The sequence below is a fragment of the Pipistrellus hanaki genome, assembly GCF_964339955.1.
Source record: "Pipistrellus hanaki genome assembly, chromosome: 2".
Lineage (NCBI taxonomy): Eukaryota > Metazoa > Chordata > Mammalia > Chiroptera > Vespertilionidae > Pipistrellus > Pipistrellus hanaki.
The window spans coordinates 66,629,236-66,654,579 of NC_140504.1; the positions used below are offsets into that span (position 1 = coordinate 66,629,236).

At 43.6% G+C, this 25,344-nt stretch overlaps 1 protein-coding gene and 1 long non-coding RNA gene across 18 annotated transcripts in view; one reads left to right on the top strand and one right to left on the bottom strand.

Annotated features, from left to right (window-relative positions):
- LOC311617600 overlaps positions 1 to 25,344 on the top strand; it is a 1,721,005-nt gene that overhangs the window by 580,743 nt on the left and 1,114,918 nt on the right. The window lies entirely within an intron of this gene.
- The window catches only part of BBX (BBX high mobility group box domain containing), a 287,922-nt gene continuing 281,206 nt past the window's right edge, over positions 18,629 to 25,344 (bottom strand). For all 10 annotated transcript variants that reach the window (XM_084874024.1, XM_084874015.1, XM_084874016.1 and 7 more), the window contains one exon: positions 18,629 to 23,480. In XM_084874024.1, coding sequence (XP_084730150.1) covers positions 23,393 to 23,480 — 88 coding nt within the window. In that variant the 3' untranslated portion in view covers positions 18,629 to 23,392. The remainder of the gene's footprint in view (positions 23,481 to 25,344) is intronic.

The window sequence follows — 25,344 nt, forward strand, 5'->3', positions numbered from 1 at the left end:
GTGTTTCTGGAAGAGTGTAGCATTTGAATGAATAGACTGAGTCAAAGAAGGTCACCCTCTCCAGTGCACTGAGGGCTTGAAAAGAACAAAAAGGCAAAGGGAGGTGAATTCACTTTCTTTGGTTGAGCTGGAACAGCCATCTTCCCCTGTCCTCAGACCGCTGTGCTCCTGGTTCTCAGATCTCTGGACTTTGACTGAAACTTACACCATTGGTTATAGAGGAGCAGAATTTTAAGGATGAATTTCTTGAATTGGTTCTTGAATTTTTGAAATATCTCTTTAATATGATCAAATTTAAGGATCCTAATGTCCTTATTTCTAATAGTAAAAAGAGTGCTGGTAGTCCATGGTGTAAACTATCTATAGAAATATGCAAAATTCTGCACTGGATACTCCCAATTAACCATTTATAAGATGCAATGAGCTAAGTGACTCTGAATATAACACTTTTGAATATTTCAGAAAAGGAAGGAATACAGTGACATTAATTAGTTGCTCCTGATGTTACTGGACAAAGTGGTGAAACAAAAGGATGCACTCGAGGATTCAAATTCCCAGCCCAAGTGCAGCATCAATGGCCTGAGAGCTGCCATTGGCCCTGAGGAAAAGCCTCCTCTCCTGTCGCCACAGGGCTGAAATTGCGGAAAATTGCAGAACATCATCCTGAGATTGGCTAAATTACAATGCAGGTTGAACTCTCAGCCTGGCAGAGTGTCTGCTGTTAAATTTAAGGCGTTGATTGGAAAAGAATGAGATCCTGTAAGTTGGGCTGGGATGTGTGAGAAGATCCTGAGGAAGCTGGGGACAGTGAGCCCCTAAATCGTGACGGTTATTCTTAGCCAGTAGGAGAGGTTGCCCATCGTCAGTGGAATTGGCCTCCCCACAGCAGGAGAAACAGCCTCTTCATCTCAGTCTGAAAGGATTATTCCAGCATGCATGAGAAAATGGTAATGACCCCTCCTGAATCAGTTGCCATACAAGACAATGCTGATTCTCCTCCAGAACCATCTATCTCCCCTTTTTGCTTCTAGATCTATTAGCCTTGAGTCCCAGCAGGCCCCTAGAGGGAAGGTACAAAATGTGGCCTGTGAGGAAGTGTGTTGCATTCCAAGAGAGCTACTTGGGTTCTCTAATTCATGCAGACAGAAATCAAGGGAATAGACACATGGGATAATGGTGACAATAACATAAAGTTGTATCAGGCTGAATTGATTGATATGGACTCTCTATGCAGAGATTTTGCATTTAACATTGCACTTGGGAAGTTAGAAAAGGGCTCTAACAATTTGTTTCTAACAGAAGTCACAGCCCCTCAATCCACTCCCAGACGAGCCAGTTTATAGACCTAGAGGCCTTGAATGAAGAGAAAGCAGGTCCTCTTGAGGAAGGCTCTCAGCACACTATCAAAATGTATTCTGTTCATCTTTCTCCCAGCCTTCCCCAAAGGGACCTGTGGCCTTCTGGGAGGGTGTCTGTACCCTAGGAAAGAGGAAATAATCATGTCTTCCAGGGACAATTAGACATTGGCTCTGAATTGGCACTGATTCCAAGAGACTCAAAATGTCACTGTGACCCTTCAGAGGAGAGGTTTATGAGGGTTAGATGACCTAAGAATTTCAGCTCAGGTTCATCTCACAGTGGGTCCCTGAACCCTGTCCTAAGGTTATTCCATCAGTTCCAGAATGTATAATTAGAACAAACCAGACAGAATTCTCACATCCTGTAGAGTGAGGGCTACTATGATGAGGAAGGTCCAGGGGAATCCATCAGAACTGTCTCTACCCAAGAAAATAAAAGTAACACCACATTCCTAGAGGGGTTTCAGAGATTAGTGCCACCCTCAAGGACATGAAAGTGAATCTCAGCACATCCCCCTTCAACTCTCCTATTTGTCCTGTGCAGAAGACAGATGGATCTTAAAGAATGACAGTGGATTATTGTAAGCTTAACCAGGTGGCAAATCCGATTGCAGCTGCTGTTCCAGCTGTGGTTTCATTGCTTAAGCAAATTAACACATCCCCTGGTACCTGGTATGCAACTGTTGATCTGTTTTTTTTTTTTCTCCATCCCTGTCCATTAGACTCAACAGACGCAGCTTTCTTTCAGCTAGCAAGGCCAGCAATTCAACTTTACTGACTTACCTGAGAAGTATATCAACTCTCTAGCCCTATGTCATAATTTAGATGTCAGGGATTTTGATTGCCTTTCCCTTCCACAAGATAGCATAGGGGTCCATTACACTGATGACATTATGCTGATTGGACTTAGTAAATGAGAAATAGCAACTGTTTTAAACTTAATGGTAAGCTATTTGCATGTCAGAAGGTGGGAAGTAAATCTGACTAAAATTCAGGGCCTTTCTACCTCAGTGAAATTTCCAAGGATTCCTTGTATGGGGCATATTAAAATACCCCTTCAAAAGTGAAGGGTAAGTCGTCTGGGCAGGTGGGTAAGTTGTTGGTGAGTCCTCCCATACAACAAGAAGGTTACAGGTTAGATTCCCAGTTAAGGCACAAGCCCAGATTGTGGTTTTGATCCTTGTTAGGGTATGTATGAGAGACAACCAATTGATGTGGCAATTTGGGCACAGGTATGCCCAGAGAGCTGGTAATAGATTGTTTCTGGATGTGTCTGTGAAGAAAATAGCATTTGAATCAGTACACCAAGTAAAAATTGCTCTCACCAATGTACTAAGGGCTTGAACAGAACTAAAAGGTAGAGAAAGAGCAAATTTTCTCCCTTTTCTTGAGCTGGGACATCCATCTTCTCCTGCCCTGGGACATGGTGCTCCCGGTCCCCAGGCCTTCAAACTCAGACTGAATAATATCACCAACCTTCCTGGTCCTCCAGATTGTAGAGGCAGATTGTGGCTTTATAATCATACTCAAGACCCAGTACATAAAATTCATGCATGGGTAGGGTCCCTAGAGGCTGTCAGCTGCCAGCGGGGGGCCTTCCTTTATTCCGCACTGTCCCCTGGTGATCAGTGCACCTCATAGTGAAAGGTTGAGCTCCTGGTTGGTTGAACTCCAACACAAAGGGTCAATTTGCATATTAGACTTTTATATTAGACTTATATATATATGCACACACACACACACACACACACACACACACACTAGAGGCATGGTGCAAAATTTATGCATGGGGGAGAAGGTCCCCTCAGCTCTGCCTATATCCTCTCCAATCCAGGACCCCCTCAGGGGAGGTCCTACTGCCCAGGGATCAGGCCTAAATCAGCAGTCGGACATCCCTCTCACAACCTGGGACCAATGGCTCCTACCTGCTCACCTACCTATCAGCCTTATCACCCCTAACTGCGCCCCCCACCCCGCCAGCCTGATCACCTCTAACCTCTTCTACTTGCTGGCCTGATTGCCCCTAACTGCCTCCCCCTCACCCCCCACTGCTGACCTGGTCATCCCAACTGCCCCCCCCACCAGCCTGGTTGCCCCCAACTGCCCCCCCTACCAGCCTGGCTGCCCCCAACTGACCCCTCGCCAGCCAGGTCACCTCTTATTGCTTCCCTTCCCCCATTAGCCTGGTCACCCCCAACTGCCTTCCCTGCCGGCCTGGTCGCCCCATGCAGCCTGCTGTTCAATCATCTGTCCAGTTGTTTCAGTCGTGATGGTCCCTTGCTTTTTATATATTAGGATAGATAAGCTAATTCATATAAAGAACCATATTTATAAATGAGTAGTTGAAGCATAGATCATACCCTATTGGTTCTGTTTTTCTGGAAAACCCTGATTAAAACACTAGGAAAAGTCCACTGACCTGGCTTCTTATGAACATTCTGACCTGTCCTTAAGTTAAGTGGTTATGTTAAAGGAATAATGAGGAAAATTATGATGGCTAACTTTTACTGAGAATTCACTATATGCCAGACACTGTTCTAAACTCCTATATAATTTTTCCACATCCTTCTACATTCTTATGAAGTTGCTACAATTTTTAATGAGAAGACTTGGGGTAAGACAGCTTAAGTAGCTTAGCCAAGGTCACAGAGTTTGGACAGGTAGAATGGCACTTATATCCACAGGAGTCTGTGAACACCCACTCTGGGTAGATGGGATCACACATTATATTCCATTAGTTTCAGATCTGCCCTCAGGACTGAAGGACTCTGGAGCTGACTCGCCACATGTATGTGCTCAGAAGTAAACCACCTGAAAGTGCTCAGATTTTGCTGTGGGTCTCCGCCCAGCTCTATTTGCAATCACCTGGTGAGCTCTTTCAGTTGCTGTTCCAAGTAGAGATTCTGATTAAGTGAGTCTGAGGGGATATGCCAATGTCATAGTTTTTAAAAGCTAGGTATTCCAATAAGAACTACTGTGGCCCTGGTCGGTTTGGCTCTGTGGATAGAGCATCAGCCCGCGAACTGAAAGGGTCCCGGGTTGAATTCAGGTCATTGGTGCGTACTTCACTTGAAGTCTCAATCCCTGGCCCTGGGAGACAACCAATTGATATATCTCTCTGACATCAATGTTTCTCTCTCTGTCTCTCTCTCTCCCTTCCACTCTAACACTCAATGGAGGAATATCCTCCAGTGAGAGTTAACAACACAAAACAAACAAACAAACAAACAAACAAACAAACACCACTGTGGGCCCATGCTGCTACAAGTAAATAGACTACAACTTTAACTTTATTGAGGAGGCCACTCCTTGGAGGGAAGACAGTACACCAGAAGGGAGCGCACTAGGACCCACTCTCAGTCTCCAGCCACATTCACAACCAGGTTTTAACTCCATATTAGAGCCTCCTTGCTGGCCCAGAGGTGGAAAGAGAAGCTGGGGCAGCTTAGGGCCAGGGGCAAGTCCCTGATGTACCCATGGCCCTGGCCAAGGCTCAGCAGGCAGGTGTAATCAGAATTTCCGTGGGGATATTCAGAGCAGATCCCTCAACTAGCACAGCTTCTAAATTTGTCCTCAGATGATTAATCTGTTTAAGCAAATCCTAGAACATAATTAAGATGCTCTAATCAAGGAAGAAGATTGCTATGCAGCAGCCTCAGGCACCGATTTGGTGGTAGGAGCTCGTGACCAAAAGGCCTCAATAACCTAGTGGAAGCAGTGAAGGTGACACAGTGGGCTTAGCCAGGCAGGTCAGGAACGCTGAAGGAGAGAAGTCTGTGAAGGCAGGGGGTCAACCAATGGAACACTGATGAGGGTCAAGGACCACCAGCTTCGGGGTTCAGGTTATCCATGGCTTCGGGAATAGCAGCAATGTGTGTGGACGTGAGGCTCTTCCAGCAGAAATAGTTCAGGGGACGTGAGAGTCCACTACTTGGAAATCAATGGGGGCCTCCAAGGCTGGGAAACGGAGTGTCAGGTGTATAGAAGGGTGCTGGGGAGTAGAATGAAACAGTGAATGCTCACATCACAGCTCTGGGCCCTTGTGAAAGACAGTGATATATCCAAGTCCTGGCATCTCAATGGCATTGGCCTCATTCGGTGTGGTTCATGCTCATATTCTTCAGGGAACATGCTGACATCCCCATGGGTCCCAGCTCTCAAATTGCAATGAAAGGTAGATTACCCTTCTCTTCTCCCCTCCTTTGTACAGAATGGTGTGGGTAGGGAGAACAAGGTCCCTCTGCCTCCCCCCCTCACCCCTCCCCTTGCCCCAATCCTGGAAGAGACTTGGGTGGGGGAGGAGTAGGGAGGGAGAAGGAGAGAATACTGGGGAGAGCAGGAGAAGGCAGATGGGGTCACCCAATATTTCCAACCTCCTCTCTGTCTCTGGTTCGGTCTGTACTCACCACACACCCTTTTCATCCTGCTGTGTCACCCAAGTCTCTGGATAACACCATGTCTTGCTAGTCCCCTCCTTTTTTAGCTACTCAAGTCAGGCCCAAGTCACTGATGAAAGTGTCCAGCTCTCAGTGGGTGCTCTAATTTCCTCCTTAGCCCACAGGCAGCCCATTAAATGAGGCACTCTGACTCTCAGGCTCTTAATACAGAGCCGGCTCAGAGAGAGGCGTGGTCAGAGAAGGAATGATGGCAGGGAGTTTGCCTGGCCCCTTCCTTGGTTCTGGGCACTGAAGGTCTCTCACCCTTGAAGCTCAGCTGGCATGGAGGATCCCTGTGGTACAAACAAGAGGGACACTACAGATACAGGGATGGCATCCACACAGATGCCTCTGTGTCTACTCAAGGGCTCAGCGCCCAGCTGCTGAATTACCTGACCTTCCAACACCAGGGCATCGGCTCTGAATTTAGGCGCCAGGCTAAGCAGGGGGATGTGGAGTCACATGTATGAGGCCAGTGTCAATAGGCTAGAACTGAGTTTTCTAAGAATTCAATGTAGATGCTCAGTTGGAAAGAAAAGGGCGTGCTTCACCCTGGAGAAGAGCCATGTCTCTCTCCAGGTTGGGGTCTTGGTAATGGGGTCAAATGCATGCCCTCTAAAGCAGAATCAGCAGGAGCAGGAAGAGCAGCCAGTAAATATGTCCCTAAGATTCCAGCCTTCCTTGCCAACCCCAAACAACCCCCCCCCCCCCACACCCACACACACACCCACTCTCCGTTCTCCAATTCAAGGGCCCCTTTGAGTAGCTCACATAGTCCTGATTCCTATTCACATGTTTTCTAAGGTTTGTTGACTAATATTGAAGACAGATTCCAACTCCCTAAAGAGGCCAGCTATGGAACAATGTCAACAGCATTAATGCTCTGCAAACACAAGCTATGTTTAACCAAAATATTTAAATACAAAGGCTCTGTACCAAAGCACTATGCTGCTCTTAATTCTGAGAGCCGGTGAGAGATAGCAACATAATGAAGTTACCACACACATTTTCCCCAGGAAAAGCCCATCAGGGTGTCATGCACCGACTCCAGTGCTTTTTCTAAATTGCTGTTTAACTCCAACTTCCTCTGTGGGACAGCTGGCCTCCTGATGGCTTGAAGAGTGCTGCTGGCTCGGGGCAGACCGGGCCATGGCAGGGTGTGTTTGTGTACGTGTATGTGGCCTGAGCAGCTAGCAGGTAACAGCTCTGTCTGTCTCTGAGGCTGACAGCCTGCTCTTCCTAGGGTCAGAGCCCAGTGTGTTCAGCTGAGCAAAACATACGGTGCCTCCTCAGGAGCCTTTGACCTTCTGGGCTGGAACTGGCGGAAAAATACCAAATTATAACACTCACTCTTCGGGTCAGGCACACAAAATGAGGAGACTGTCAAATTACAGTGGGGAGGGTAGGGATATCAGGGGGAGATAATAGATCAACCGAAGGACTTGTATAAATGCATATAAGTACAACCAATGGACATAAAACTATGGGGAGGGAGGGGATGTGGGGGAGGGAGGGAGGGGGGCAATAAAAAAAAATCAAGAAAATATGTAAAAAATAAATAAATAAATAAATAAATAAATTAAAAAAAAAAAAAAAAAAAAAAAAAAAAAAAAACAAAATGAGGAGGCTTAGAGCACGAAAAATATATATATGTATGGTTTCTTCTTCACCATATATTTCAAAATAATATCCTATGATGGAAAATAAGTCAAGACTATTTTGGTGCCATCAGTAAATATATCTTCCATTTGCTGTCCTGCCCACTCTCCACCTCCCTGTATCCTGCTCTGTGTGCTAAGGAGCCAGGTCTTCAGTGCCTGGCTTCCAGTTGGGTGTGGCTGGTGGGACAGGGCAGGAGATGAGAGGGAGGCAGGAGAGTGAAGTGGGTGTCGCCGTGGGCTGGCTGTGGCTGTTGTCTGCTATCTCCACTCAGTTCCACATGTCTCCAGTTATTTTATCTTTCCAGCGCCTAGACCTTTCTGGCCGGGGAGCGAGGTGGGTTACAAGGCCCACTGCTACTAGCTTTGCACTGTCTTTTGTGTTTTCCATACATCTTTGGTAAATAATTCTCTTACTAAACACAAACTTGGCCAATTTTAATATATCATCTGTTTCCTGCTGGGACCTAACTAATACAATATCATACTAGTATGTCAAATTATTTTTTAAAGTATTTTTGGGTACCCAGATTTGTTGATGATTTAAAAATATCCTAAAGTTTTTCTAGAGTAATCGAGTGCCTCTAGTGCGGGCCAGGTTGCAATGCTACCCATACATTACACAGGAGGGCAGATGTACTCAAGTGCAGACTGCCATGGCAACCAATGTAGAAGAAAGAACAGGAGGCCAACATTCAAAGGCAAAAGGATCAATTATTTTTGTTACAAAAATTCAGAATGATTAAGATTTCTAACTTAATATTACTAAAGCCCTAGCTGGTATGGCTCAGTGAATAGACTATCAGCCGGCAGACAAAGGGTCCCCCAAGGTTCCATCTGGTCAAGGGCACATGCCTGGATTGCAGGCTCAATCTCCAGTAGGGGGCATGCAACAGGCAGCCAATCAATGATTCTCTCTCATCCTTGATGTTTCTATCTCTCTCTCCCTTTCCCTTCCTCTCTGAAGTCAATAAAAATATGCAATAAAAAGGTTTTTTTTTTTTTTAAAGATCTCAAATAATTACATTAGGAAGATCTAATTAAATAAAAATGATGGAGATTTCAGCATTGCCAGATGAAACATTGTAAAGAAATAGGATTAAATTCTCAAATTTTGTAATGTTTGTGGTCCCTTGGAAACACATCCAGGCCTTTCTCTCTCCCTATGCCACAGGCTTTCTGTTCCCTACAGAAATGAACAGAGGCTAGTCTTCTCTCCAGAGAGAAGGTTGTGTGGATCTGCAATACACCTTCTGAGTCCCTGGTCACAGACAGAGTTCAGATGGCTCCGTGGAGGCAGAAATGAAGGCTTTCCTCCTCTTATCTCCCACAGAAAGTTCAAGTCTTCACTCTCAGTCTTTGCTGAGTGAACGGATACATTAATCTGTGAGAAAGTGAAGCTCTGTCACTTCTTCAGATTCATGCTTCTTGGATTTTTTTCCAGGTTCTAATCAATGTTGCTACTTCTAAATGGGTATCAGCAGAGTGGTAAAGTTTGTAAGTCACTTCCCCCCAAATACTGAAGTGGTTTGGTCAATAGGACAAGGCACAACCCCCAACCCTCTCAGTGGCAGGAGGCCTTTCTGATGATTACACTTTGGAAAATATTATTTTATATCAGGAACCAAGCAACAGCACCTGTGAAAGTGGGTAGCTGTCCCCCACAGAGAACTTCCTTTTTATTTTCACTTAGATGCAGTGGTTACTAATCTTTTTAATAAATGGGCCAATTCAGGGAGAGGAAAATTTTATCAATAACTTTTCTTTCCAACCCTCCGCCCCCCCCCCCAAAAAAAAAGTTTTATCTTTTTTTTTCCTTTGAATCCTGAAGAAAGAAAACTATACTTTTTCAGTTTCTTAAAGAGAAGAATGTCAGTAGGATATTTAACATGGCTTTTTAACCAGTAAATTGTTTCTTTTTGAAGATATTTGATAACTAGATACATGGATGAGACTTTCTAATTTTCAGTTTAATTAATAGATTTTATTGTTTATACTAGAGGCCAGTGCATGAAATCCGTGCACAGAGGGGGTGGTGTCCCTCAGCTCAGCCTGCACCCTCTCCAATCTGGGATCCATAGAGGGATGTCTGACTGCCTGTCCAGGACTGTTGACTCCCAACTGCTCTCCTGCCTGCCTTCCTGATTGCCCCTAACCGCTTCTGCCTGCCAGCCTGATCACCCCCTAACCACTCCCCTGCCAGCCTGATTGATGTCTAGCTGCTCCCCTGGCAGCCTGTTTGCCCCTAACTGCTCCCCTGCCAGCCTAACTGTCCTCCCCTGCAGACCTGGTCACCCCTAACTGCCCTCCCCTGCAGGCCTGGTTGCCTCCAACTGCCCTCCCCTGCAGGCCTGGTTGCCCCTAACTGCCCTCCCCTGCAGGCCTGGTCGCCCCTAACTGCCCTCCCCTGCAGGCCTGGTTGCTCCCAACTGCCCTCCCTTGCAGGCCTGGTCCCTTCCAACTGCCCTCCCCTGACAGCCATCTTGTGGCAGCCATCTTTGACCACAAGGGAGTGGCCATCTTGTGTGTTGGAGTGATGATCAACCTGCATATTACCCCTTTATTATATAGGATAGTATTTTAGAGTTTACAAATTTGTTCAAATGTAATATGTCATTTCATTCACAAAGTGACCTCCAGAAGTAGTTGTTATAGTACCCACACTAGTGATATGGAAGCAAAGAGGTGAGGTAACGACTCTGGTCACACAGGGTGGATGGAAGGAAAGGTCTGCTCTGGCCAATGAAGGGGATGTTTGGTTGGTTGTTGTATTAACCGGGCGGCTGGTGCTACAGGACACAGTGGCTCCCCCTCCCCGGGGGCCCTCACACCTGGGGTGCCTCTTCTCTGCTTGCGCGGGGCTGAACATTTATATTAGAGAGTCCTGGCTTGCAGAGGCCCACATCTGGCAGTCCTCACCTCACACCCCTCACCTGGAGGACTTCTCTCCACTCGACCTCAGCCTCCACGTGGGTGTCTGTGGTCCGGGTCCCTCTGGGCAGCAGCTACTTTGAGTCAAGAGATGTCAAAGCGTTTTTGTTTTTTTTTCAGAGTCCAAGGTGATTGTCCTGAACATTCCCTCTCCTGCTTTGGCAAAAACAAAAACAAAAACAACAAAAAAAAACCTGCAACAAACAATACCTAAACACAAAGCGGAAAGCCTGTCTCTTTGTGAGCTGACACTGCATTTTGGCTCAGCTGTGAACACATTTGCTAGGAGCTGTTGCTCACTCTCTCACTCTGCCGTCTCACCCTCTGGGAGGAGGTGCCACCCCTGAGGCTCATGGGCAGGAGCATCCGGAGCCTCGCAAAGGGCGGTGATGCTCGCTCTGCGCTGCGGACAATCCCGAGGACATCTAGGCACAGGCGTCCACGTGCCCACTTCTCCCAGCCTGGAGGTCCAGGCCCAGGTGTCTGAACGTCACATCTTTCTGGAGGCCAGAGATTTAAAGTCCTTTTTTTATTTTTTATTTTCCTTGCTGAATCAAACTAAATAAAGACACATAATTCACAATGCACATAATTGATCAGAGTGGTTACTGCTGAGGAGAAGTCAATGGGATTTGGCAGCATCCTGGTAGGTAATCAGAGAGAAATAATCAGGAGCTGACGACCCTTTCAGGAAGCAACACTGCCTGCTTCTGGTTGTACCAGTTGTCATTGGCTTCCCTGCCTGTGACAGTCTCACAGATATTCCAACGGAGTTGTTTACAGAAATAGAAAAACGGACTCTTTGATAACGTGTTTCACTCGCAACAACCCTTTAAGGACACTCAGAGGCCTTCCCGTGAGAGAACCTTTCCTCCCACGTGAGGGAGCGGTTACCTGGGAACAGAGCCCTTCCTCAGGAAGGTTATTTATGCTCGTTGGGCTGATGGTTTGGGGCCGGTGACACATTTAAATTGCTTTTCATTTTATAGTTAAGCTTGAAGATCCCATTTCGGAATGCCTGTCTCCCGCGTACAGCGGGCGACTGGCTCTGCACGCGAGGACAGCGCTGTCCCTTTGAAGTCATTGGAAATACACCAAGTCTCGGCATCTCGGGGGAGTATTCTCCGGCTGATGTCACAGCCGAGGGGAAAGGACAAGGGAAGCGGCCTGTCTGGGAGCTCCTTTCTCTCCCTGCTCCGGAGGGCTTGGCACCGGCAGGGCTGTGCCTACTGATCTGGGAAGGAGCCAGACACAGCCTCCAGCGGCCCTGAGACAGCGGTCCCCACTCAAGGGCAAGGCATGCGAGGAGGCTGAAAGGAGACTGCCTTCAAGTGATTTATAAATGGAGTCGTGCTTCTCTGGTGCGAATGGCAAAGCAAAGAGGCTCTATGGGATGAACATAATTAGGGTTGTACAACCTCGGAGCGTGGACTGCCCCGTGAAGCTGGCAGCCAGCTCCTGGGCAATCGGGAAAACAACAACAACAACAACATGGCTTGTAAACCCGGAAAAGGTGGATCAGGCTGCAGAGTGGACTGAAGCACATAGAATTCTACTCGAGCATCTTGGGTACTAAGTCCCACATCAGCGTTTCCAGAATGCTGGCTTTGTTTTCTGAAAGCAGAGGTAAAGAGGATGGGAGGAGACGGGCCTTTTCTTAGCTTGTGTTTTGTGTCCTGGAGACACAGGAAGGCCAGTCACTGTTTACATGAAATCAGATCACCCTTCTGCCTATTTCAGACCCGGCTGGCTGTGCCTGTGGGACGTTTTGAAGGTAAATGGTTTTAAGCTAATCCGAGGTTAACATTCCAGTTAAAAGGTTTAAACGCTAATATATAAAATTGGGAAGGAAATAAAAGGGACCAAGAAGTGTACAATGCATTGTTCATCTGCAGCAGTTTAATCTCAAAAGCCGCTGCTGTCCGGCTGGCGGAGGACGGTGATGGCAGGGAGCTCCTCGGCAGACAGGTGACCCAGGGGGAAAGTGGTTCCTGCCCCGTGACTGGGTGTCTTCCAGCCCCACCTGCTGCACAGTTCCTCCCGGGGGTGGTTCTGTCCCCTCTGACAGCGAGGGACGGCCTGTTCTTCCCCAGGGAATACTATTCATCAGCTCACTTATAACTCCACTCCGATCCCCCCCACCGACTGGCACTGCTCTCTGCAATCGGCTCAATGGCTGGGACAGATTTTGTCTAACGTGGATCTTTGGCTGAGGAGCAGGTGGTGTCGGTGGCAGGCTAGAATGTCACACAAAGGCAACTCGGAAGGGAAAGTGCATACCTGGACTGGAAAACCATGTTTTTTTTTTTGTTTTGTTTTGTTTTTTAAAAAGAGGCATATGGAATATTGGATGTGTGGGTAGGAGTGAAAGGAATTAAAAAAAGTAATTCACATGGATAAATGCCCACATATAGAAAAATCTCGGCCTGATCCCAGTTTGAATGGTGTCCTGGGAGGACCGCGGTGTGCTTACCAGTCCCCCTGTGCACTCCTGTCCTCTTCCTGTCCCTGGTGAGGGGGTCAGGTGGGCTGCGAAGACCCTCTTTGCTGCTCCAGCCACAGCTCTTGGCACACGCTACATCCTTGGAAGGTGTCCATGTGTGACCCTCTCATCTAAAGTCCATCTTTGAGAGGGTGTGTGTGTGTGGGAGACCAATGAAGTCTTTTGGCAACACACATCTTGTTGGGGGCCACAGAAAGAGATGCTCGACGAACTTCAAATTCAATTGTGTAATCTAAAATGTTCTGACTTCTTCCATGGATTTCAGTACAGTGTGCCTACCTAAGAAAGCTCATCTTGCTTCTTAAGGCCGGTGATGTTAGAGCTAAATGAATGTCTTCAACTATTGATCCCTAGAGAGAGGCTTTTGATGGCCATACTGAGATATTGAGTTTAAAAAAGTAGATGCGCAGCCCTCAGTACCTCCCAAGGGGAAGTTCCCTCAGAGAGGAGAACAGGCGTTTCCTGTGGTGAAGCCCGTTGTAGAAGCAGAGGATTAGCAAAGGAAGACTCAGGTGGCCAATTTAGCCCCAAATTGAAACGGGAGCAGCACACATCAAAAATGAGAATCCTTCACAACAGGTATGTTTTAGTCCAGGAACCTCCTGGGGCAAAGGAGTTGAGTCATTTACCCTGCCATAAAAACCTTAGTCAATGTGGGTGGAGGAAAAACAACAAAACATAAAGAGAAATCTAAAAACAGCTTTTGGGGGATCTGGAAGCGGGTGTGCCATCGTTGAAGAAAAATGCCAAGATTGAAAAAATTAAATTTCAGCATCACGCAAGAGTTGGGGCTACGGTGAAGAAAGACACAGCAAAGGAAGGAAGGAAAATAAACTCAGGGTACCAATATCTGGTTAGCAGAATTACCTTTCTAATCAAGGCCAAATGTTCAAATCACAAACTGCATGACCTTGCGATTTTGGCTATTTCTGGGCCATACACATCAGTCCTGGAATCAAGTGAGCCGGACGTTCCATCCCCAGGACACAGGAGGAGGAAATGTATACGCTGATCCGCATCATGGATCTTCCCCAGACTTTCCTCACGTGTTGTCAGTCCCAGGCATCTGCGGCTTTGCCTTAGCGGCACCTGCTTTTCTTGTGCCAAGATCTCTTAAATGAGAATTTTAAATACAACAGTAACATATACTATGTCTTTCCTTAAAGTCTTCCACATGAGTTTATAAGTAATTCCTTCCTGACAGCCTTTGATGTCCTTGCCCAGCCTCATCCACAATGCATTTCAATGGAGACTCTCTTCCTGCCTCCCCCCCCCCCCCCCCCCCCGATCCCCCCAAGGTTGTCTTGCTGGTACTAGGCATCCAATAGTAGGCATCTGAGGCAGACTTGCTGAATGAGTGGGTTCTTAGAGGAGCAAGATTTAAGCAATTTAATGGACATGAATTATGGGTACCAGGACTTCTCTGGAGCCAAACAAAGCAAGGGGACGAAAAATTTTCATGCACTTTGAAAAAGAGAAGTGGAATGAGGCACAGTTTTTAAACACATTTATTTTAACAATATGGAATGATTTTGATTGTTATACAATGTAGGTTTAATGCATCTTATATGCTAAATACTACTACTCACAAAAGGTGCTTAGATTTTCAAGGACTCGTGCAGAATGTTGTTCTTATAACTTGAATATGCTGTTATACACACTCAAGTGAATATTTAATATGGGAGAAGTGAAAATTTAAAATTATTTTATAAAATGTCTAAACTTCTCCAGGTTTACCTTAAGGATTTATATAATCTTGGGAGGGAAAATGTTAAAACTACAATCAATACTGCCTTCCTATTATATTTAATGTTATATTTAATAAATGTTTCAAATTAGATGGTAACACATTATCTGTTTTTGTCTCTACCTAGTATTCTATTTCTATTGTGTGTATATATTTTTAGTGTTTACATGTTGGTTTCTGGGAGATATAAACTTTATCTAAATTGCCTCTCAGAAGCACCACAGATATAATGGCTAACAGTAGAAAAGGTTAGGAAAAATAACCATTCCACTTGAATATATTTCTTGAAAATATTTTCATATTAGCTCTAAATCCATTTCGACTTTTGACATTGAACTTTCAAAGGCTTATTCGTACAAACTTTCCCTTTCTCCCTTTCACCTCCCATCCCTCAAGACACTTTCAATCCTCACATTTTTCTCCTGATCCTGCAATACACAACCCTGAGACAGAATGACCTTTTGTAAAATTCCCTAGGGTACAGGATCTCCAAAAGCAAGGATTATCATTTGATCTCTTCCAGCAATGGCTTTCACTTTGTGCTTTCATTTCTGGCCTGTTAACCCAGAATTTCAGATTTTAAAAATCATTGGCACTGCTGTATGTGTGTGGGTCATCTACATATTGTCTCTGCCTCTCCCCTGCAATATACTTCACTCGTGCAAGTCTGGGGAGGCAGAAAACAGTGAGGACAGGGTTGGAGGGAAGGAGGAAGGGCATATAAGTTTTAGCACTTAGGCCTTTTTGACATTAAGTCTGGAAAAGAGAAAAAGACCATGGAAAGAATTATATGCTAAAAGGGGGCTTTGATTAATCAAGTTAAATCTCTGGAGAACGGTGGATCAAAAATGGTAAATATAGCAGTATCTTGTTTAAAGTGTCTTCTAGTTCCAATTAATCTTCCCTCAAGCACTACTGTTCTTGTGGCAATGGATTCCTTTGGCTTTAGACAGGAGCTAAACATATTTTTGGAATTGTGAGGTGATACATAAAAAATAATTGTATTAAAATATTTTTAAAAGGCTGCATCAGAAGTATGTACACATGAAATCACATTCATGAAATAAACATGTCTGAGGTTAGGGGAGGAAATGGAGGAAAATGGGCAAAATATAGATGAAACAGGAATTGAGAAAATGTTATTTGTTGAAGCTAAGGGGTGGGGACATGGAGTTTAATATGCTAACCTACTTTTGCATATATTTTTCCATAACTTTAAAAGGTGAAAACAGCCAAAACCGGTTTGACTCAGTGGATAGAGCCTCAGTCTGCAGACTGAAAGGTCCCGGGTTCGATTCCTGTCGAAGGCATGTACCTTGGTTGTGGGCACATCTCCAGTAGGGGGAGTGCAAGAGGCAGCTGATCGATGATTCTCTCATTGATGTTTCTAATTCTCTCTCTCTCTCTCTTCCTCTCTGTAAAAAAACAATAATATATATATATATATATATATATATATATATATATATATATATATATATATAAATAATTTAAAGCTTGCAGTTAAAAAAATAAAAATAAAAGGTGAAAACGTTTCTGATAAATTATAATTAACAATTTTATGTACTTTCAGCATGCATACAATGGAGTTCTAGTTTTAGCTTGCTTAAGACCATTTTATTTTTCCGAGATTTCATGTCCTACCCAAAAAAATGTAACTGTCATCTAAATACATGTGGGACCATAAAACCACGTATATGGATAGTCTTTTTTCCTAACACCATTTAGTTCTTTGGGATGGAGCACCCTTATTCCCCGACCCCCACCCCTACACTTGACAGTAATTCAAAGGAAAGGGAGTGAACTGGAGCTTTACAAAAGTATAATTCATCAGGAAGACTAATTTTTTAGAAAAATCTTGTAGTGCTACATGGAGTGAGCTATGTGAATTTAACTGAGTTTCCCCATATCATATCTCCTGAAACAACTTACCCCTAATGCATCATCCTTTAAAGTTTATTTCAAATAAAGTATACTTAGCATTTTCCCTATAGACTCAAACATATCTGTCTTAAAGTTGAAATAAAAAAAATCAATGATTACCATTTAATATTATCTCTATTATAGCCCTATGCCAGCCAACATTCCATGTGTCTATTCTTTTCATCTCAGCAATGGTGTGGAGGTATTAACACCATCATTCAGATGAGTGAAGTGTGGTTCAGAGGTCAACAACCCCAGTGGTGAGCTGGTGGGGCTAGTGTTTGAAGCTATGCCTGTCTGAATGCAAAACCCGTTTCGTGTAATTATACTAGAGGCCCGGTGCACTGGAGGAAGGTGTCCCTCAGCCCAGCCTGCACCCTCTCTAATCTGGGGCCCCTCGGGAGACATCTCTCTCAAAATCTGGAACTGCTGACTCCTAAGCACTTGCCTGTCTGATTGCCCCTAACTGCTTCTACCTGCCAGCCTGATCACCCCTAACCACTCCCCTGCCTGCCCGATTGCCCCCAATTGCCCTCCCCTGCTGGCCTGGTTGCCCCTAACTGCCCTCCTCTGTAGGCCTGGTCCCCCCCAACTGCCCTCCCTTCCATGCAGGTCCAACCCCCGCCCCAACTGCCCTCCCCTGCAGGCCTGGCCACCCCTAAATTCCTTCTCCTGCAGGCTTGGTCACCCCTAAATTCCCTCTCCTGCAGGCCTGCTCCCCCCCCCCCCAATTGCCCTCCCCTGCAGGCCCAGAACCCCCAACTGCCCGCCTCTGCTGGCCTGATTGCCCACAACTGCCCTTCCCTGCTGGCCATCTTGTGACCACATGGGGCAGCCATCTTGAGGACATGATGGTTAGTTTGCATATTACCTTTCTTATATAGCGTATCTTCCCTCTTCCATCAGCTGATTTCTGCTCCATTTTAGGGAAAAGCAACTGAGGATGCTGAGACAATGGTTAATCTCAGACCAATAGTTTAGAGGAGACTACCCTTGGATATTCTGAACTAGCTTATTTTTATGAAAGTTATAGTGGGCATGAAATATTGAGGGCAAATACTCTATGGCCAGTAGTGTGAACATAAAGAAATATATTTGAATATCTTTAAAATACTTCAAATTTTTATTAAATATTTTTATTCAGTTTTAAGATCACAGTTAAAGTACTTTAGCATGTTATACACATGACTTACATGTGCAATTTTTAGAAATATCAAATAAAGTATAAGATTTTCAAGAAATTATATAAATGTGTATATTGACTTTTACTACACATACATCTAAAGAAAGCAATAATTCTGTTGTACCATTAAGTAGAAATCATTTATTACATGGCATGTTTACACCAACTCTAAAGAGAACCAAGCCAATTTCAGAAAGGAAAAAAAAAAAAAAAGAAAGAAAGAAAATGAGCGATTCGGTCATGCTGAAACTGTCACAGACTTAAGACCTGGTGGTCAAACGAAGCTGTGGTTAATTTATGACAAGTAAGCAATTCAAACCTACGAGAAACGTTCATAATCTGGTGTGTGGAATCTCAGGTGGTTTTTATTCTTTTTTTGACAAATTCCTGAGAGCAAGAGATGTGTTTCGTGCTAATGAAATGACAAACATTGCTGAGCACGTGCTGAGCTCCAGATCATGAACCTTCCCCACCCCCGTCCTGCCACTCAGCCGAGGCACTGGCAGGAGGGATCGGGGACCCGGGCCAGGCCCTCGGGGCCGGCGAGAGCTGTGTTAGTCTGTGAAGCAAGCGCGCCTCTGTGATTAGAGCTTGTGAGGTAAGATTTGTGGTGTGGGTGGGAGGGTTTGGAGGCATTGAATTAGGTTCTTGTTACTCAGTAACCAGTTCTGACCTAAAGTTATTAGGAAATCTTTGGAAGTAGTAGTTATGTTCAAAACAACTAACTGTGCATAAAAATCAATTTGAGGGCAGGATCAATTCTGACCACTGACTGTAACAAGAAAACAGTGGCCACAGAACTTATAAGGTTTCCTCTTCCAATTTATTAGTACAAATCATACCATCACACATAAAATTTGGCCAGGAGAGGAAACTGTTGTTTTGTGTGTGTGTTTTTTTGTGTGAAAAAAATGTATATTTATAATTTTTAAAGAAAAGCATAGCACAAACAGATGGAGGTGTATGACAGAATCAGATCTATTTGTCTTGATTTACTGTTTTGTTGCTTCTTTGTTCTGAAATGTAAGGAAGATAATGTCCCCAGTGAAAAGGACAAGATCATTTATTATGGAGCATAACAAACGCAGCTATCTCTTCCAAACTAAAGCAAAGCAGTCCATCCAACCCTGACCCCTTCACCAGAAGTATCTGGTCAGAGGAACTGAAGAAACTGTTTCTTTTTTATTTTAAGTATAATGTTAGTGAATCTAAGATTGTTAAGAATCCTAAAACTCAAAAACAAACTCCAAGTCTAATTCTTTGGGAATGCTTGTATAAATAAAAGCAACATCTAATTAACAATTAGATCACTCTTTGTAAGGTGCAAGACAAGGTCCTATGTGGGGAAAGCTAACATTCAATTTCCACCTGGCAGTCACTGAATACTTTATAGGTCAAATGTAACAGCATTTGCTTCTACTGCCCACTTTCGGCAATACACACTGTTCTCTCTGGAGAAGGCGGCCTGTGAAGTCAAAACACTGCAGTGGAAAATAGTGGCACTGAAGGTAGAAGCAGAACAAGACAAACCTTCAAAACAGAGGACTTAACTGAAATTAACTTGTAAAGCCGAGGTAGCCCATTAGACTTGGCCTTATCTGAGGGCCCTGTGGAGCAGTGCAGTCAAAGGAGAATCTCCTCCCAGGTATCACATACACCCCCACGTTCCCCTGACAAGTGAGGACGCGGGGCCTCGTGTGTCTTCCTCCCTCTCCCAGGGAAGAGGGCGCTTCTCCCGGTGTGTGGGCGCCGGCCTCCAGCCTCCAGCTGCTGGTCTCCAGAACACTTAGGGTTCATACAGTAGTTTACAGGCAGCATGGTCCCACTGCTTCACATTAATGCCAAACGCCAAACTGGGAACAGAGCTATTGGGTATTGCCCCTCCCGCCCCCCAACCCACCCCGTACGCATACATACTGCAGAAACAAAAGATGTCCTTCAGTGTCAGCTTCCTTCTGGTTCTGAATCAATCTAAATTTGCTTTAGCTTTTACATTTACAGGTGCAAATACTGTCATACGATGAGCCAAAGACTGCGGAGTGCAAACAAAACTGTGGGTGACTTAGACAGAGTGGCACCTGCCTTGGTAAGAACATGACAGATTAGACATCCTGGGCCCAAGCATCCAGGCCAGTTCAGATGCTCCCCCCGTGACCATAGTGTGCCGTCACCGCTTCCCTCCAGCAGTTCCAGTGGCAGGAACGCGAGCATCAGTGATGACGTGGGAATGCCAGCATGTCGGCTATGAGATGGCATTGGTAGAAAGCTCATCTGATAAGAGTTCAATAAATACATTTCTGATAGAAGTCTGTCAGGACTACAACAGTATGATTTAGCCTTTAAAGGAGTTTTTAGTGAATTAACACTTTGGATCTAAAAATCTGGGAACTAACCTCATTTGGGGGTAAGAACCTGTATCTTCAACATGGCGGTGGGACACTTTTTTCCTGATCTCATTACAGCATCCAAACAAATGCAAACTTAAAAGGGTGTCTTACAGTATTTTTCTCTCTCACTCAGCTTCTTAGAGCTGTAGCTTCAGTTACTATTAATATACTCTACACACTTCAAAGTTACATAGGAAATACCCAGAGTAACTAAATAAATAAAAGACAAAAGGAAACTGGAACAGTATTGTCTCCATCAGAGACCACACTGTCCCCTTCCAGCATTACAGAGGAGGGCTAGGACAATTTTTTTCAAAATATTTATATACAGGTTTGAATCCAGAAATTAAGGTTAAAAGTATAAATACTGATAATTTCAACTAAATTCAGAATGGTTTCAAGAAAGATATGATACAACAATTTAGAATAAAACAGAGCAGAAGAGCATCATATTTTGGTTTGCTTGAGATATACATAAGGTGCAACAACTTCTTCTCTTGAGGATGCTTGTGGGACAAATGTTAGTGTGGATGGTGATTGCTGGCAGATTAAGATACACACAATAGCAATACAATTTTCTGAAATGAAGAAGAATGAGAGAAATGAAATGAAAATGGTAAGTGGGGTGGGGACTACATGTTGGTCTGAAATATTTGTGCTAACAAATGTTGTTACCTGAATATACCAACACCCCTTCTCCAGCGGATTCAGGGCATGAGAAAAGCACTAGTATTGAAATCAAGATTTGCACTCAGAGAAACAACAAGGCGAGTGTCTAAAGAACTATAAAGCTTTGCAGGATTTCTGCTACTTTCAGTGCCTAACTGCTTAAAATTTAAGCATTTCTACAAAAAGGTGTTTTTGTGTTTTTTTTTTTTGTTTTTTTTTTAAGTATCTGAAAACAGTCATATCCAGTAGTTTGCCCTCCCGTTCCCACCCTGCCTAAGGGAAAAGCCACTGAGGTTTAGGAAAAAGCAGATCAAGTAAGATAGTAATCACATAGAAAAAAGCAATCTTTTGTTTTGCTTCTTTTTAAAAAAAGGTCCCATGAATATACAGCAATCTCTTGAGGAACGCTAGTGAAATGTAATCGGAGGGCTGAAGGAGGGTGCTTCTGGCAAAAATAGACCTATTCTAACATGTTCTATAGAATAACAAGTTAGTACCATTGTCAAGGTGCATGTTCTGCACCACACAATTTTTGTTGTTGGTTTGTTTGGGTTTATTTTTTGGATTTTAGCTAATAATAATTTTAAAATCACTGCTAGCAAGTGGTCCAAAAACTCCTAACAGCCACCAACACTGGGACCCAGCAATTTCCAAACATTCAATTTGTGTTTTGAGATTTAGAAAACATTAATAAAACAGCATCATAGTAAAAAGGCTATGCTGAAATCTGGGGCTGCTCACCTGATTTATTTCTATGTGACTGGGATTAAGCTAGAACTGCTGATTAATCTTGTTTACTAATTCCTTCTTCCTCCATACATGCACAATGGTATGCATCTTTGAGAATATCACACCAATGCTCTATTGCCCTTTTCCTGCTTTGAAACAAACCCTCTCTAGAGTCTTCAATTCTGTTAGTATGTTGTACATATTTTCCAGCACCGAAACTGAAGTAATATCTACAACCGTGAAAAGCTAAACCTAGTCAGTATTAATAGAGTCACTTTTTATATGGCTATTAGGTCAAATTACGATTAGAAAAAAATCATCATTACAATTCAGTCAAGTATAAATAAGAAAGCTAGATAAAACCTGTAAACTGTCACCATTTAGAGATCTAATTCAAAAGCTCCAAACCTGAACTAACACTATCAAAATCCCGCCAGTTTGAAAACCAATAAAAATTATTGCTGGAATCCAATCGTTGAAATTTGGTAGTTTGTGCTGCGATGCAAGAGTGGGGAGATACTTTGTGCTATGGAAGAAATACCCTGTAAAATCTGTAGCCTCTGACTAATTTTGATTTATCACTTTGCATCTGTTGCTAGGAAACAAGACACTGGGAACATCAGGTGGTTAAGTCAATATGTTGAATGTTCTAAGCCAGTTAATCCATTCGGCACTGGCATATGTATGATGGGTTTTATGTTCAAAAGCAACAAAACACAGAAAGGAAACAGAAACTTGTAGGTGGGTCTGTGACTGAGTCCCACTCCGATCAGGCATACCTCCTTAACAACACAAATTCAAAATGGCTCTAAACACCTGCAGCGCCGACGAGGCTGTGCATAGCAATTGCTACCCGTCCAGTCTGTCTGGGATGGATGGAAAGGTCTGTGGGCTCCAGGTCCACATGAAGTGAGTGTCTTCAATGTGTTCAGAATAGTGAAGTAATACTAAGGTCACTTCTGAATAATATTTTTCTTTTTTTTTTGTCTGTTTGTATGAACAATCCATTGGTCACTTAGACCCCTGTGTAAAAATAAAAGAATCCTCAAGGCATGAAAACATCAGTAACCTGTAATCTGTAGTACTCTTCCCCTGTCCAGGTAAATATTTGCCACAATTTGCCCCAAGCAAATTATTCTTGGTCACTCAAGGCTAAGAAAAAAATTCAGCTTAAGAATTGTAATTTCTCTCTCTCTTTTTTTTGCCAGCAAACTACCGCTCTGGTGGCAAATATAAAAGTGCAGAATATATGGACCACGAGGCCGAGCATACACCGCTAACAATGGTACATCTGCCTGCCCATGCTGCGTGGGAGTCTTGGAACAGGCTTTTTAATATTATTCTACAATATAAATGTAGGTATAACCTATTATATAAACCATCTTAGAACTTAAATCTCCATGTACAAAAAAGACTAAGAATATCTAATAATAACTAGTGCAGTGCGTCAGTTTTGTTTTTGTTGTTTTTTTTGTTTTTGTTTTGAAAGAATAACTAGGTAAATATATGAAACTAGTTTCACACTCTCTGGTTGGTAAAAGAGATGCTGGATGAGCTAAAGTAAAGGCAGTCTTTTACCAAGTTACCACCTGTTACCGTCAACAGCCTTCAATAGAAAGCAAAGCTCCAGGATCATTCCATTTCTGCTCATTATCAGACAGAGAACATCACCCACAAAGACTCTGGGTTCCGAACGAACAAATGGGCCCAGGAGGCTAACTTCTGCTTCAAGTGAATCTGGGCCATGTAGGGCAACAAGCACTTGTTTGCAGTCTGTATTTCCCACCACGTGAACTCACTAGCATCCCTCGGTAAAGACAAGGCTAGGGTAGTAGGTAAAGCACAATGTTTTACAATTGAAGGGCGCTTCACTGGTCAGCGCAGGAAATAAGTACAGGAGCCTGTGGCATTTCTTTTGGCTGTCCATCGTGGGTGAGGGGAGTTGACCTCTGACCTCTGTGAAGCAAGAGAGAAAAAAAAAAACACTTATTCAGATTATGTTATCAGAAATAGGAGAGGATAAATAACATAGCGCTTCCCGATACTTTGTTTAATAGCTTCTGCTGACTTTTTACTTATGTTGTCTACTGAAAACCAATTTTGTCCTTAGAGCTTTTTTCTTTACATATATTGTTGTTGTTGTTTTTTTTTAAGGATTTCTCACACAACTCAAGAAAACATTCTGTACCCAACTGACCACCTCCATTTTGTAGAAGCTGAAGCAACAACAGATTTGGCAAATTCCCTCAGAACTTTATTTAAGTCAAGGGCTGACACACTGGACAATAATCTTCCCCTGGAGCCACTGAAATAAAAAGATGACAGGTTCCTTTCCTTGACTTGCCTGAGGGGAACACTCTGCTACACTAATTGATAACCTCCAGGCTCACTTCTTAAGTGGCATAATAATAAACCAAATTTAAACTTAGGGCCAATAACAGCAATGGTCTTTGGAGAGAAAGAGGTGTACTAGGACACAAAAAATATGTGAAAACACTAAAATCCTAATGTAAAAAAAGTTTTACAGGCATATGGACAAAGAGCGCAGAGGGGAAAAGGCAAGTACTGATTAAATTTTAGAGTGTGAGAAAATCCACTTAATTTGAACCAAACTCAACACACATGGAGAGAAAATTCTAGGCAAGACTAGAAAAATTCATGGAAAATCTCATTACTTGGATTGGAATTACAATGAACATAGCTGATGTTTTCCCCCTACTCCGCTTCAGCTTAACGAATAGAACAAAATATGTTTTATTTCACAGTTATAACAAAACTGTTCTAAATTCTTGGTGACTTATGCAGAGCTTCTCAGTCTAACAAGATAGACTTGGGCACCTCTTTGACATTGTCCAACAGGCCCATCCCACCGCTCTGGCCCACTGTGGTCTGCAGGGCACATAGCACTGTGCTGAGGAATTCCATGTAGCAACAATGTCTTCACTGGTTTTAAGGTTTCAATATAGTATTTTCTTCAGATTACGTGGAACAAAGGGTGCTGTTTTAAAATTTAAATTTTAGTTGCTCCACAACTATATCCAATTCTTTTTTCTTGGTGCACAGAAAAAAAAAAAAAAGTAATGTGGATAAATGACAACATTTGGGTATATCAGAATCCAATGATCACTTAGCCTAAGATATTAGGCTTTCAGAAAAACAAAACGTGTGTTACAATCACACTTCTGGATTAATTTGTTTATTCATGTAGGGATGCTGTAAGCACCAACTGTTCAATATGTTCAACTCTGCTCCAGAAAGATGAAATTAAAATGCTACTTTTTACCTGTAAGATTAAATATGTAATAATATTATAAAACCAAAAGAATTTTAACAAGTAGGAGAAGAGGAAACAAACAAACAAAAAAAAGTAAAGTTAAAAAAGAGCCGAAGTCGGTTTGGCTCAGTGGTAGAGCGTCAGTCTGCGGACTGAAAGGTCCCAGGTTCAATTCCGGTCAGGGGCATGTACGTTGGTTGCGGGCACATACCCGGTAGGGGGTGTGCAAGAGGCAGCTGGTCAGTGTTTCTCTCTCATCGACGTTTCTAGCTCTCTATCTCTCTCCCTTCCTCTCTGTAAAAAATCAATAAAATATATTTTTTTAAAAATGAAAAGGACAATGTAAAAAAAAGAGAGCAAAAGGGGGAGAAACTGGGGTGAAAGTCCAACGTAATCAATGGGGAAGGAAGACGGGAGTGTGATGGGAGAGAACGATGCGGCCCTCGTTCCCAGGGGAAGGAAGGGCCGGGGAGCCTTCCTGACCGGCCAGGACATGAGAGACGCTAAAGCAGCACCGTGGAGCCACGGCAGGGACACTGGATTCAA